The sequence below is a fragment of the Alligator sinensis genome, unplaced genomic scaffold, assembly GCF_000455745.1.
Source record: "Alligator sinensis unplaced genomic scaffold, ASM45574v1 scaffold567_1, whole genome shotgun sequence".
NCBI classification, from domain to species: Eukaryota; Metazoa; Chordata; order Crocodylia; family Alligatoridae; genus Alligator; species Alligator sinensis.
Genome location: NW_005842049.1, coordinates 2,683,431 through 2,697,503, shown reverse-complemented (window position 1 = coordinate 2,697,503; position 14,073 = coordinate 2,683,431). Strand labels below are relative to the sequence as shown.

The window sequence follows — 14,073 nt, the reverse complement described above, 5'->3', positions numbered from 1 at the left end:
CCCCATCCTCTAAGTGCTCTCCCAGCCCCCTCCATGGCTGCCCTGCCCAGCCCCAGCTCCCGGCTCTTTAAAAAAAAAAAAAACCTTATTAGTTACTCTCCTAAATCACTATGACCAAACTCATATTAATACATGTGTGGGACTGCCGAGACATTAGTAAGACTCTGATAAAAGCCATTAAACTACATTTTCATTTGGGTCCAGACATATTATTCCCAATCTGTGGAATTACATCATTTTGATTTAAATAAAGGAAATATAAAAAAATGAAACGTCTTATAATATGATCTTCTATTGGCAATACAAGATAGCTACAATACTGCTCCTTATCAACCAAGACAATCTCTTCTCCTATAATATTTAAAATATACCCACCTGCTGGGTATACTCATCCCGATTTGACATCAAAAGAAATCCACCATCATCAAGAATAACACAGTCGACATGCTATAAAAAAGGGAAAAAAATCATATGTATTTTAGAAAAGATATGGAAACGTGCTCTTTTACAAGCAAGCAGATGCCCTGAGAAAATGCTGACAGACTCAAATTCATGCCCCTCTTTTCAAAAGAAATCAGCCTGGCTATAAATAATCTATGAATTTAGATTAGTTTCCAACCATCAGAACCTAGGAGGTCCACGTTAAAATTTATATTAAGGATTTTAGGCAAATTCCTGGGTTGCACATTCAGTTCTCTATTGATCCAGTAATTTGACCCTCTTTTATTCCTATTAACACCTGGCAAAGGTGTTTTGGGTTTGGCACCTGGTATTCAGACAGTGTAGTAATACAGATTATATGACAACTCTGGAACACAGCCAATAGAAGTGGATCTATAACACTACCATAAAAGTTTGAACAGATCAAGGGGCTGCTCAAGACTTTAAGTGTATGTTGTTTTGTAAATGACTATTGGCTCAGAATACTTTACTAGTCCCGAGAGTGCCATGTCCTTGTAACAGCCCTATAAAGTGACCAAAACATTTGATCTGCTCTTGCCTTTATGCCATGGGACTTTTTTTAATTTGCACCTTTTAAAGTTAAGTCTCAAGACAGCAGACCCTAGTCTTGCTGCCTATTATTATTTCATTTTAATTAATGTATTTTAATCTCTCTGTTCCACCCTGGCCAAGTGTCAGGTGCTGGAAGTGGAAAGTCAATTAATTAATTATAACCCATACACTCTAGATACCTGTGTGGTCTGAGATTTTGAAGGTACTGATGGGCCAGCTAATTAGCTGACCCACTCAATTAACCTGCTTGATATAATTGCTACACTCAACAGTCGTTCTCCAAACCATACAAGGACCTCATATAAATCCAGATTTAGGAAAGCAATATTAATATACCATCACATGCTCAAAATAGGAAATCTAGTAGTCTTTTCCTCCCTCTCTCCCCTTCCCCTCCCCACAATGTACAGAGGGTCTATGAGGTAAGTAATTAATTTACAATTCTTTAGTTAAAATGTTGCATTTTCCCCTCTCTCCACAATCCCTGTCCTCATCTTTTGTCTTTCTCCTTCTCGTATCCATTTTTTATCCTGTTCTCTCTCTTATTCAATATCAGATCTGTATTCCCTAATCAAATTCTTTGTTGCTGTCTCATAATATTTTATCCTGTTCTTTGTTTCTCCGTAGCTTTTATATCCTTTAGTTTTTGATGACTCCATTACCTACTGTTTCATTAATCTCTCCCCCTATTCCTTCTCTTTCTATCAGAATCATCTACCATTTCTTCCAAAACAGGCAAGGTAGATAACTCTGGAAAGGTTGCTTCTGTGCATGCCCTTCAGGAAGTAACCAGTGCCCTTATTTTTTGATAGACCCAAAGAATAGGCAAAGAGGACTCTTTTTCTATCTGCTAGGTATTTAATTAAAAGTGCATTCTTACCATACTGTTTCTTTCACAGCCACAGAGTTCACTGTTGCACTGAAAAGAAAGAAATAAAACTGTGTTTAGTAAACTGCTTCTGTACTATGTGGTGATGTTCACTGTCTTAAGAGTACAAATGCTTGCACTGAATTCAAGATGAAGCCAAGTGTTCTTGTGTCCATATATGCCATCAATTTATCTTCAGGTATTATACTGCCACCCATCATGATAATAGCAGAGCTCCTTCCTTATGTAGTCAACAGTAATAGCAAAATATCCAATGGCCTTTCTGTCTGGTTTGGTTTTAATTACATCTGAGTTATGAGAATGTCTGGGGAAGTTTAGGAATAGTACACCCTATATCTATGCAAGGGGTTGAAATAGATGACCCCTGAAGTCCCTTTCAACACTACGGTTGTAAGATAAAGTGCTTATGTTTTGTACATAGGAAAATACATAGGAACACTCCCCATTGTCCTTTTGTAGAGATATTTGCACACTGAGTTTTACTGAAAAGTGAAACTAACTGATCAAGTCGGACTGCATGTTTTAAACAGCTTCGTGGCTTTTTTCCCCTTTATTCTCTCCCTCCCCCCATTTTTTTCACTTTCTGTTATAATGGTCCATACAGTCCCCAGACAATTCCACATATTCTCTCGCACCCACTGAATTTCTACAGGTCTAATTTTTCTTTCATATACCCAGCTCGCTTTGTTTATGTGCTGATGATCTAGGCCAAAGCAGTTGCTTCTCTGCACTTTGCTTGCCAAAAGTGCGATAAAGGCCAGGTAAAGATCTGAGCTTCCCAAATGTAGCAGTCATATCTGACTCATTCAGTTACTCCATGCATGCCTACCTTTTCCCCTTTTAAATGCACGAGGGCCTTCCTTCACTGCTCCTACCAACACATATTCTCCTGACCCCACTCACATCTACAAATGAACTACGGGAATCTGGTTAACAACATGCTTACCACCTGAGTTCTCATTTTCAGTATAAACCCTTAATTGCAGCTGCCTACCTTTTTTCCCTGCTAAACAAAAGTTGGTTTGCAATTATAAGGAGACCCCAACCAGCTTTTCTGGAGAGATTTGATTTGTTAATACATTCTGTTGTTTGAAAGAAGGTCTCTCATGTCATTTTCCATGGTTTATTCTGTTCTAACTTCCAAGTAAATAATTGAAAAAATGCATTCTGCTTTTATATAGATTTATTTTGTGTGTTTGGATTATTTAAATGTGTGCCAGTTGGCAACTGTGCACCAAATATAAAATTAAAATATAGTAACGCTATGTCAGCCTATGGATGTGCCCTAGATACTTTTGAAAGATGTAAATTAAGTTCAATAGAAGACAACCAATTCCTTACCAGGCTCTTGATTGTGGTTTTTGTAAAGTTTTCCATCCAACTGGTTGTATCAATTTTTACTCCAACAACTAACAGGATATACAAGAAAGGCTATTTAGTAAAATGTAAGAAAAATGAAGGAACCAACAGCAAAGGAAAGCCATCACAATAAAAAGTAATATAGGAAATGAAAAGAAGAAATCTTATTTTTGATCGCTCACCTGCCCTCTAAGACCCTTTCTCAGGTTAATAAACTAGATATTTTTATACAGACACTGCTAGATCTTTGGCTTGGTTTCTACCGACAAAATTAAAATAGTCTTGTGGAAAAGAATGTTTGATAAACAGAAGCTGCTTTGTGATTGCAATTAGATTTCTCAATGACCTTAACGAAGGGCAATAACAAAAGAACTTTTGTATTTAGTGTCTGAAGCGTTCCACCTTACCTGCAGGTTTGAGAAGTTTTCCATTAATGGTTATTTCCACAGCCTTGCTTACCATAATACCTGTTTCATAGGTATTGAAACCAGTCTCTGGGGATACAGGAAAAAGGGAGTTAAGAGTAACGCAATCTTCTTCCATTCAAAAAAGAAGAAAAAAATAGCCATCCTCTCCCAGTCCATCCTCAAACTTGAAATAAACTATTATTTAAAAGGTAAACTCAGAAATTTTGCAATCAGGCTAAAATATATATATTTGAAATCATTGCAACATAATATTTCCTGCATCTAAGAAGGAGACTATTTCAGTCACTACAGCCTCTGCTTTAGAGGAGTTTTACAAGGTTAACACTCCTCAGCATCCAGTAATGAGCTCTTCTCTCTAATCAGGTTATTATTGGGCATTTTATTAGGTTTTAAGCAGTACAGAAGGTCACAACCATTTCAGGAGAATAATGTTGATCTGTAAAATAATGAAAATGCATACATTTTTATTGTTAAATGAAGCAGTAGATTGTTTTTGTGGATCTTTTATACCTGCTGTCCTTGAGACTAGATCCAATTCTGATGAGTTCTAGCAACTCAGCTAGACAAGACTGCTATGAGAGCACCTCTGTAACTGTGATACTGATATATGAGGAGAGTGCATGCCTATGATTGCCTTCAACAAAAAATATGCATTTGAGAAAGATTTGAATTAATTACATTTAAAGCTATCTGCACATGCCTTTGCCCATTAGCCATAGATTCAAATATGTACAGAGCACAGATCATATACTGGGATTGGCAGCAAAAGATTATTTCCACTGATAAGAGGCTATTTCCATAACTGAGCATCATTTTTCTCAGAGCTGCTGCTCCAGTGAACTGCCAGACTGAACTGGAACAGCAATATTGCAAACTATGCCGAAGCTGTGATCTCAAATGGTAGAAAGCAAGCATCCAAGATCATATTTATGCTTTGCAGACAACTTTGTAGTTTCAAAGTAATGAGGACTTACTGTTGTAGTATGGAGCGGTGAAGATATAGTTGTCATTATCCAAGCTCCGTTTATAGAAGCTGAGTTCATAAGTTTCAGGCTTTTCACCCCAATCTTCTCCTGCCCTAAATATGAAAAAGAAAATTCATAGGAACAAGAGAGATGGTTAGCTTATCATTTTAAGTCGAACAGAAAAATATTTGTGGGTATCTTAACTGACAACTTCCACTTAATGCAGTTCTCACATACTGCATTATTGCCTATCTTTAAAAAAAAAAAAAAATTCTGAGCTTCCACCGACTTATTTGCAAGCTCCGGTGATGAAAACAAGGAGAAAACACAAAAATGGGAGAAAAGGTTCCCGACAACAATATGTATGGGTTTTGATGTTTTTAGGTATACATTCTGAAAAACATCTGTGCATAACTGGTTTTAAGCCATATAAATATAGATTTATTTTACATGGCATCTTTTGTACATTATTCCACAATACTTTATAGAGTTAACTAATAATAGAAGAAAATAGAATAAGTTTTTGAGACAAGCCCATTGCAGACAATTACCCATTATAATGCCTCATGAGGAACAATATACAAAGTAATACAGGGAAAAGTTACATTTGCCATTTAAATATGTATCAATGTAATATCCCTGCCCTGCTCCCAGCATGAATCATTAAAGGTGAATTTTTTCATGACATGGTAGGAAATCTGATTATTTCATTTGGCCTTTATGCTCTCCATTAAAGTATCACCATTCCTCCTCTAAGTCCTGGGACAGCATGGTATATTCTAAAGCGCCGACTGCTAAAGTATTCAAGCTTGTCTGCTTCTCAAATACTTTGGAGCAATTATGAGTTAAAATAGCAAGACTATTATTCCAAGATCTAATGCTATTCTGTGCTAATAAGATGTTTGGGTCCCTGTGACCTGCTTGGTACTTAGTATGAATTCAGTAACATTACAAGCCAGTTTCATGTGGTGACATTGCTAAAATCTGCTTATAAAAAAATCAGGATAGAGGCAGATGTAACAAGGCAGATTTATTCAGCAGAAGTTGCTCTCAGTTGTACTCATTCAGTGCACCAAAGTATCTGATTTAAAGAAAGATCAGCTGATTTCTCCTTTCAAATTCACCTGAAATGTAGGCATCCATGAAAAAGCTAATCGTCAGTGGTTAGAACAGCTCACACTTTACTCTCTTATTCATTCTCCTCAACTTTGCTCTCAAATGTTTTTTATCTGCATCAAACCCAAAACCACTTGGACTTTTCAAAGTTCACAGAGCAAGAGCCACACAATACAGAAAAGGTCAGCATATCTCATTACAAGGTGGATAATACTTGGTTAAGCATTTGTCTCTAAGCCTGTGCCCCTTCTCTACCAGAAACAAATCACCTTTAGGCGCACAAAAACTGCAGGTGCCTCAAACCTAAACGGACTTGTCCTGATAGATAAAATGGGGATATTTCCCTGAGCTAGTTTTGCATAATTGAAATGCCTGAATAATATGAAAACGAATTTTTCGGAAGCACTACAACACTTGCAGGGGGGGCAACCTGTTTTGCAGGCATGCCACAGATTAGCCCCGCACCCTTCCGAAGTGCCCCTCTGATCCCCTTCCCGTGCCCAACCTGCTGCTCTGCTACCTGCTTCCTGCCCTGCATTCCCTGCCTGACCTGCTACTTTACTTTCTTCCCCTGCTCTTATCTGCTGCGGTGCTCCCTGGTCCATCCCTGCTCAGTGCTGCAGGTTGGCTGCTCCTTCACTATTAGATGCTTCTAATTTTAGCCTGGGCTATCCATAATATAATCATATTAGAACGGGAGAAGGAGAAAGAAGAGAATGGGCAGATGGGTAGTGAACGTGTCATATTCGGTTAAGCGCTCTGTGTCTAGAAAAGAGAAGTTATTTCAGTTTGGATACCAATATTTTCATCCCATCATGACAAAACTAGAGTAGGTGAGTCAGCCCTGTAACTTCACTTCAGTGTGTGGAGATGACTGCACATAGATTGCTGGGTGTGACGAGCTCTGCGTGGGCAACAATATTTTCAAGGACAGGAAAAATGACACACAACCAACTGAATAATTATAGAAAACTGCTTTCACTTTTGGTTCTTTTTTTTGTATTAACGGTTAAGCAATTATGAAAGATATTGCAGGAATCCTCTTACCTAGTACATACAACAAAAGAAACAGCAAGGTTATTTTAACCTTGTATGAAAAGTATAGGACAAGACAACTTAAATAATGGCATTGCTTTTCTTTTCTACATCTTTTGGGTTCCTAGCTATTTCACTTGTACATGTAACATGCATTATTTTGATATTCTAAACCAACAGCTTGCAAATACTCTCACATTATATTATTCAAAAATAAAATCTTACTTTCTCGGATACACTCTAGTGATTCCACCATCCGTAACAACAAAATGTGCAACAACTCCATCATTACTGAAAAAGAGAGAGGTCTAAATGAAAACTAACTCAAATCATTACCAGCTTCACCACCACAATAGTCATTGTTTAAGTGAATAGTCATAAAGAAACCACCTACAGCTTTTACCCGGCATTAAATACTCAAATATACATACATTTAGCAAATCTAGTTTTACATATTGACTTTGATTTCAAACAACAAAACAAATTGTACTTTTGGAGTTTCAATATTTGTAAAATTCCAAAAACGCACCACAAGCTATATAGGTAACAAAAAGTGTACTCACGGAGCCTGCTTACTCCAGTAATTCTGCGCAAGGTCATCTGTAAATCCAGCATCCAGCAAAACTCGAATGACCATATCAGTATTACCTAGCAAAAAAGACAAGTTAAAATCACTGAGAGCATATGATTTTTAGGTCTTTAAAACCTGAAACAAATAAAACTCCAAATTGCCAGGCTCCTGACAACTAAAACATTCACGGCTTCTGATGAGAATTTATGTGCAGGTTAATTAAATAGTTCGGCCCAAACTGTGAAACTAGAGATGTTCAGTTTGACTACTGAATCACTACATAGGTTCAAGTTAGACTGCTTTATATTGTTCATCCACATCTGTTTGTATCCAAAATGACCTGGTTTTAGAGATGAAAATGTCTGCTGCTCCCAGACTGCAAGAGGAGTTTCAGATGTTGAACAGCACTGAAAATCAGACCATTTTTATTTAGGTGCCTAAAAATAAGTAAACTATTTTGCAATATTTAGCTTAACTTCAGCTTTGCCACCATTACATCCTATAAAGCTATCCATATGCCAGCAAAATAAACAAGTTGTTTAATGGCGAAGGATCCCAATTTTTCAAGGATGCTCTAGCAAAGATGTAAGTTAGCATATTGTTATTGTTAAAAGCACATTTTCACTCAAACATCTGACATTTCCACTTTTTCACACCATGTAATTATACAAAATGCAGTGCCTGCTCTTTTCCGCACAGCAGAGAGCTTCTTTGCAGAAAATGAAGAAACCTCTTCCAATTATAAAAAATAAATCTACTGAACCTACTAGTTAAGAGCGTTTTACAAATACAAAAAACACCAAGCAATTTTTCCTTCCCTTGATGATGAATATATTTTAAACTATCAGATTATATAGGTTATATCTTCATTAGAGCTTGAAAAGATTCAGATGTCATTGTTTCTCAGGTTTTGCTGGGGACAGAATGAGAAGATTGGAGAAATGAGAAAATTTTGCAGGAGAAAATTCTTTAAATTCTGTATTGAAGTAAGTATTATAAATTTCTACTTGACAGTCATGGCAGATTCAAATGAAAGGAGTGAAACAAACAGAAACACCCTCTGTCTGACTCCAAGGCCAGTCGGAGTCGCTGTGGTAGAAATCTGTGATTAGCTCCACAGATGATCTTACAAACATTTTCTTCAGTTTTGCTCCTCAGTTTCATTCCGAGGCTTGGATTCAAACAACCTCAGAATGTTACTCGGGCAAAAGCCAACTTTTAACTATTTCCACATCAACATGAAAAAGGTCAATTAATCCAATTTAAAACCTGAATTTATAATGAAGCCTTCTGCAATTCAACTTCCAGACCCCGTTCTAACCTGCGCCGATCTAATCTCCATTAATACTAAAAAAGTATAATGAACTGTTACGTTTGTCAACACTTTTCTTACCCGTTCGGGAGAATGCTTATTAAAAGTGAATTATATTTAAGAAAAAATAAATTTGAATATCATTTTGAATTTTAAATGGAAAGGTAGCAGTAATTTGACAATCTGCTGTGTGGTTTAATTACTCCCGAAAGCCCTAGCATGTACCAAAGCTGTCACTAAATGTGTCCTTAACACTCATTTAAAGAACGGTAATACATATTACTGGTTTAGAGTTTTCATTTTCTAAAATTTCTTTCTGATTTATGCCATTTGAGATGAATAATCTCATTTCCAAGATTGACTCAGGAGATACAAGCAAACTGATAGTCATTATATAACTATGCTATGTGGATATAAGACAAATGTGAGGACGGTTACATAAAAATGAGTAAGTTTTATAGAGTTAGCTTGTGAAAGCATTTCACATGTGGTTAGGTGGTCATACCATTCTAGTTAAGTGGTTTAACAAAACTTGTGTTTTATATAAAAACTATCAGACACAAAAACTGAGAATGTGACATGTCTGCTTCAGTGAAAATTGATTCCAGATAGTGACAGATACCAGAGAGACAGACGTCTATTTTTCTCTCAAATTACTAACAATGCTAACAGGAGACACATACTGAAACACATACATTCATTATGCTATTAAAGCCTGATGCACAGTTGTATACTTAAGTTCACTTTGGTTTTAGATGCATTACTTCATCCAGCAACATTTTCCATAATTACAACGGGCTATCCTGCTGGAGCTGATGATGAGCTCCAAACCAAAAAACACAACCCAAAAAACCTGTGTTAACGTACAGTAAAAAAACAACTCATATCATCACATTGTTTCACTCTGAAACATCAGAATGGACGAATGGCACGTTCTCATTACCCAGAGAACATTTTTTGTGCAGCCAGAGTAATAGCTATGACCAAAACAAGGACTTTTGTGTATTTAGATTCCAGCATGTGTTTTTTACTGTTTGTACGTCTCTGAGCCAACAAGCTAAGGTTGAGTTCCAAGCTGAATTTTATCTTGTGCCTCTAATGCATTACTTTACTTTGTGTTTAAGTAAAAGAATATTCAATCATTTTGATTTCAATGGGTTTTCACCTCTATGATGAAACTCAGTGCAAAATCTGAAAACAAAAGGATTACATTGGTATGGTTTTGAGCCTAATTTGACCTTCAGGACCTTGATTACTGGTGACAGTGCATGAACTGGAAATAATCCAGTTTAACTTTAAGAGTCCAAACTGAGTTTTTGGGATGACAGAGAAAAATATTCCCAACTTCTTGACCGAGTATATTTGCCACGACAGACACAATAAGCATTAGAAGCATGCAATGCTAATCTTACATGGCTATTTTGCAAAGCAGAACTGCGTCAAGACCTTGATTCAGTCAAATTAAAGACAGTGTAAGCAGTTCCCTGACTACTATATCTATTCAGAAGCTTTAAATTAAGCCCATCTTTAAGTCATCTACTAGATCAGGAATTTACCGAGTCAAAACATCTATGCTCCATGATCAAATCTTCCTCTGAGTTTCCTCAGATGTTTTGTCTTATTATGAGCACCAGATTCTATCTTTGGTTCAACACCTGGCATAGCACTGATGATCCATTTATCCATCCTATACTTCCTTAGCTTGCCTGTGAAAATTTTGTGGGAGACCATATAAAAAGCCTTGCTAATATCAAGGTACATCACATCCACCGGTCTCTTCACATCCACAGAGCTAGTCACATCGTCATAGCATAGAAGGCAATCAGGTTGGTCAGGCATGACTTGCCCTTGGTGAATCCATGCTGACTGTTCCTAATCACCTTCTTCTCCTCTACGTGCTTCGAGATGGATTTTTTGAGGATCTGCTCCATGATTTTTCCAGGGACTGAGATGAGGCAGACTGATCTGCAGTTCCCTGGATCCTCCTTTTTCCCTTTGTTAAATACTGGCAATATGTTTGCTCTTTTCCAATCATCCATGACCTCTCCTGATCACCATGAGTTTTCAAAGATGATGGCCAATGGCTTTGCAATCACATCAGCCAACTCCCTCAGCACCCTCTGGTGCATCCCGTCTGCACCCCTGGACTTATATATGTGCAGCTTTCCTAAATAGTCCCTAACCTGTTCTTTTGCCACTGAGAGCTGCTCACCTCCTCCCCAAACTGTGCTGCAGAAGTCTGGAAGCTGACCTTGCCTATGAAGACTAAGGTGAAATAGGCATTGAGTACATCAGCCTTTTCTCCGTCATCTGTCACAAGGTTGCCTCCCCTATTCAGTAAGGGACCCACACTTTCCCTGAACCTCCTCTTGCTACTGACATACTTGTAGAAACCCTCCTTGTTACCCTTCACATCCCTTGCTGGCTGCAACTCCAATTGTTCTTTGGCTTTCCTGACTTCAACCCTGTGTGCCTGAGCAATGCTCTTATATTCTTCCCTAGTTATCTGTCCAAGTTTCCACTTCTTATAATCTTTCTTTTTGTGTTTTAGTTTACTGAAGAGTTCCCTGCTAAGCCAAGCTGGTCTTCTACCATACTTGATACTCTTCCTGCGCATCAGGATGGTTTGTTTCTGCACACTTACTAAGGCTTCTTTAAAATACAGTCAGATCTCCTGGACTCCTCTGGACTCCCATATGTTACACTTTAGATGTGTTTATCCAGTTAACCATGTCTTACAGTGTAACCCAGCCACACATTCAGTCAGTTAAAAGCAAAACCAGACAATTTTTGTGTAATATTTGGTATCTGGTTTCCATCACACCTTAAAATGAATGTGTGGCTGGGTGGACTGCACCTTTGCTTGAACGGGCCCTGATGTGGTCCCTCCTGGCTGCTGATCAGCTAATTGGTGACAGTATCAGAAGCACACTAGGGCTCAAATGGGCTTCCTGGCTGATCTAGGGACCACAAGTAGGCAAGATGATGACAAGTGTAATTGGGGTTGGATCCCAAGTACAAAATCATGCATCTTGCCAAATACGTGTGGCATGAGAGCAGACATTATTGTGGGGACTGTGGATCAGATTCCATTACACCTTTAACCTAATACCTCTCAAAGGCCTAATAACACACATTTAGTATTTGTGGGCATGCTGGCAGGCTTCCCTGTTTTCTGTTGCAGAAAACCCCAGAACTGAACAATCATTCTGTCTTTACAACATTAAGAGTAAAAGTAACCTACAACATTAAGCTATAAGAAAAACACGTAAAACAGAGTTTCAGAAAGCTATGTTTAGTATAAACATATAGGCTAAGTACAGGCAGTCAAAAAGCTTGAGGCAGAATCAATTAAACCTGGGGGGAGGGGTGTTCGCTAAGCTGCAAAGATTGGATTGTGAGCAAATGTAACACGAGTTCGCCCTTGTTGGAGGTGAAGTAGGCAAATGCCTGTGCTGGCCAGGCCAGAAGGCAGAGGCGCTTCTGCACAGCTCCCAGCCTGGCAGCACAGTCTAGTGGAGCATGGCCATCCCTGATTGACTGTCAAGTACACGGCCCAAACCCCGTTTTCACATCAGACCCTCCCCTGCCCAGAGCCCTAGGCTGGGGTCTGCACAGGACAGGGGTGCTTTGTGGTAGGGGCTTTTCCCCTGCAGCCCAGCTTCTCCTGCAGCCCTGGTGGGGTGGCAAGGATGGTGGGGTGGGGAACAGAGCCCCTTCAGCCTAACCATAGCACCCCAGCTAGGGTCTGGCACAGCCGGGGGCTTTTCCCCGGCAGCCTGGTTTTCATCCCCGCAACCCCTGGGGAGCTCTGTGACAGCTCAGGGGCCAGCTGGGCTCTGATGAAGCAGACAGTGGGCAGAGGCTAGCCTACCTGCCCTGCAAGGGAAGGGTTGGCAGAAGGGGTGCAAAACATCCTGGGATGTTGGGAGACCGAGTGTTAACTTGAGTCAGGAGGGGATCTGGGACATATGTTAGATAGACTGATATAACCTAAATCAATTAAGCCTGATACTACATCCATCCATGTTTATCTTAAACTGGTTTTGGTACCCTGCTGCTCTGTCAGAGTGCTGGTATATTTTGGCATTCTTGAAAGCTATGGTCATCAGAAAATTCAAGCTCAAAAGGTAACAATAATGCAACTCTTCAATAGTCGTCCTATAAACACTTCATACTTATTCTGAAACTGGCTCTGGTAGCTGGTAAATATCATGCATTCAGTTGGGAAAGTAGCCATTAAGGCTAACTACAGAAAGTCAAAAAGCCTGAGGCTGAATAGATTCAATCTTTGAAGGTAAATCTAAATTGTATGGATTGAACCAATACGCAAGTGAACAGACATTCATTTTTGATTCTGGAATGATTCTTGTGGAATGGAATGGAGTGGTTCATTCCACTCCATTCCACATGGAACCTTCTGGAATGAATGTCCACTTTTGATTCTGGACATTCACTTTTGATTCTGGAAATACAGCCACATGCTTGGAGGAGCTAGAGCACACCTCCCTGCATGGCTGCAGCAAACATCTTGGGCCACAGCTAGCCTACCCATCCTACAATGGTGGGGTTTGTGGGGGAGGTGCAAAGCATCCTGAGATGCTGGGGAACTGAGTTAACTTGAATCTGGACAGGATCTAGGACAGAAGTTCAATAAACCGACTTAATCTAAATCAGTTAAGTCTCATTCTACATCCATCCAGCATCCCAACATGCTCTCTGGGCTGGGCGTGGCTCTCTGCTCCACAGAAGAGTTGGCCCCACCCCTCTACTCCCTGGCTGCAGCTCAGGCAGAGACTTGCAGGCTGTTCCCCACCATGCCCCTCACCACTCCGTGTGGTAAATCCCCACTTTCCCTCTGCCTTGCTGAGAGGTGTCTGTGTATTAGCTAGCAGACCACATGCTGGCTCCAGTCCGTTCTGTGACAAAGGCACAATCAACAGGTAGCTAGTAATGTCCATCTGTTGTTTTCCTAATGGGATGATAAACACTGAGTTAGGGGTGGTAAACACTGTCATGAATTCTCTGCTGGGCTAAGCAGATTATCCTGCCAGGGCCTGGCCACACCTTTGCCTCCCCACCCTCCCACCTCTGCTCAGCACTGTGAAATGAAGGGACGGCTGCTCTAGCACCCCCTGGCTTCTAGCCTGAGCCACTGCAGGCATGTGCCTGTATTTCTGGAATGAAAAGGAAATGTCTATCCATGTCCACACCAGTCTAAGCTTTGCAGGTTAGATTAACCTGCAAAGATTGAATCAATTCAGGCTCAGGCTTTTTGAATGTCTGTCCCAAATGTTACAGATTTGAACTGGTTTCCAATCACTTATACCAATTTATATGTAATTTCTCTCCCTAGCCTCAAGCAGGGTGAACAGATAACATAG

The 14,073-nt window shown here is 39.4% G+C and overlaps 1 protein-coding gene across 1 annotated transcript in view; it reads right to left on the bottom strand.

Annotated features, from left to right (window-relative positions):
* Window positions 1-360: 360 nt before the first annotated feature.
* Window positions 361-14,073, bottom strand: part of CACNA2D1 (calcium voltage-gated channel auxiliary subunit alpha2delta 1) — a 575,362-nt gene continuing 561,649 nt past the window's right edge. The window contains exons 27-33 of the mRNA XM_025203238.1: window positions 7,370-7,454; window positions 7,032-7,097; window positions 4,665-4,768; window positions 3,670-3,756; window positions 3,245-3,312; window positions 1,895-1,933; window positions 361-447 (exon numbers count right to left, since the gene is read on the bottom strand). Coding sequence (XP_025059023.1) covers window positions 361-447; window positions 1,895-1,933; window positions 3,245-3,312; window positions 3,670-3,756; window positions 4,665-4,768; window positions 7,032-7,097; window positions 7,370-7,454 — 536 coding nt within the window. The remainder of the gene's footprint in view (window positions 448-1,894; window positions 1,934-3,244; window positions 3,313-3,669; window positions 3,757-4,664; window positions 4,769-7,031; window positions 7,098-7,369; window positions 7,455-14,073) is intronic.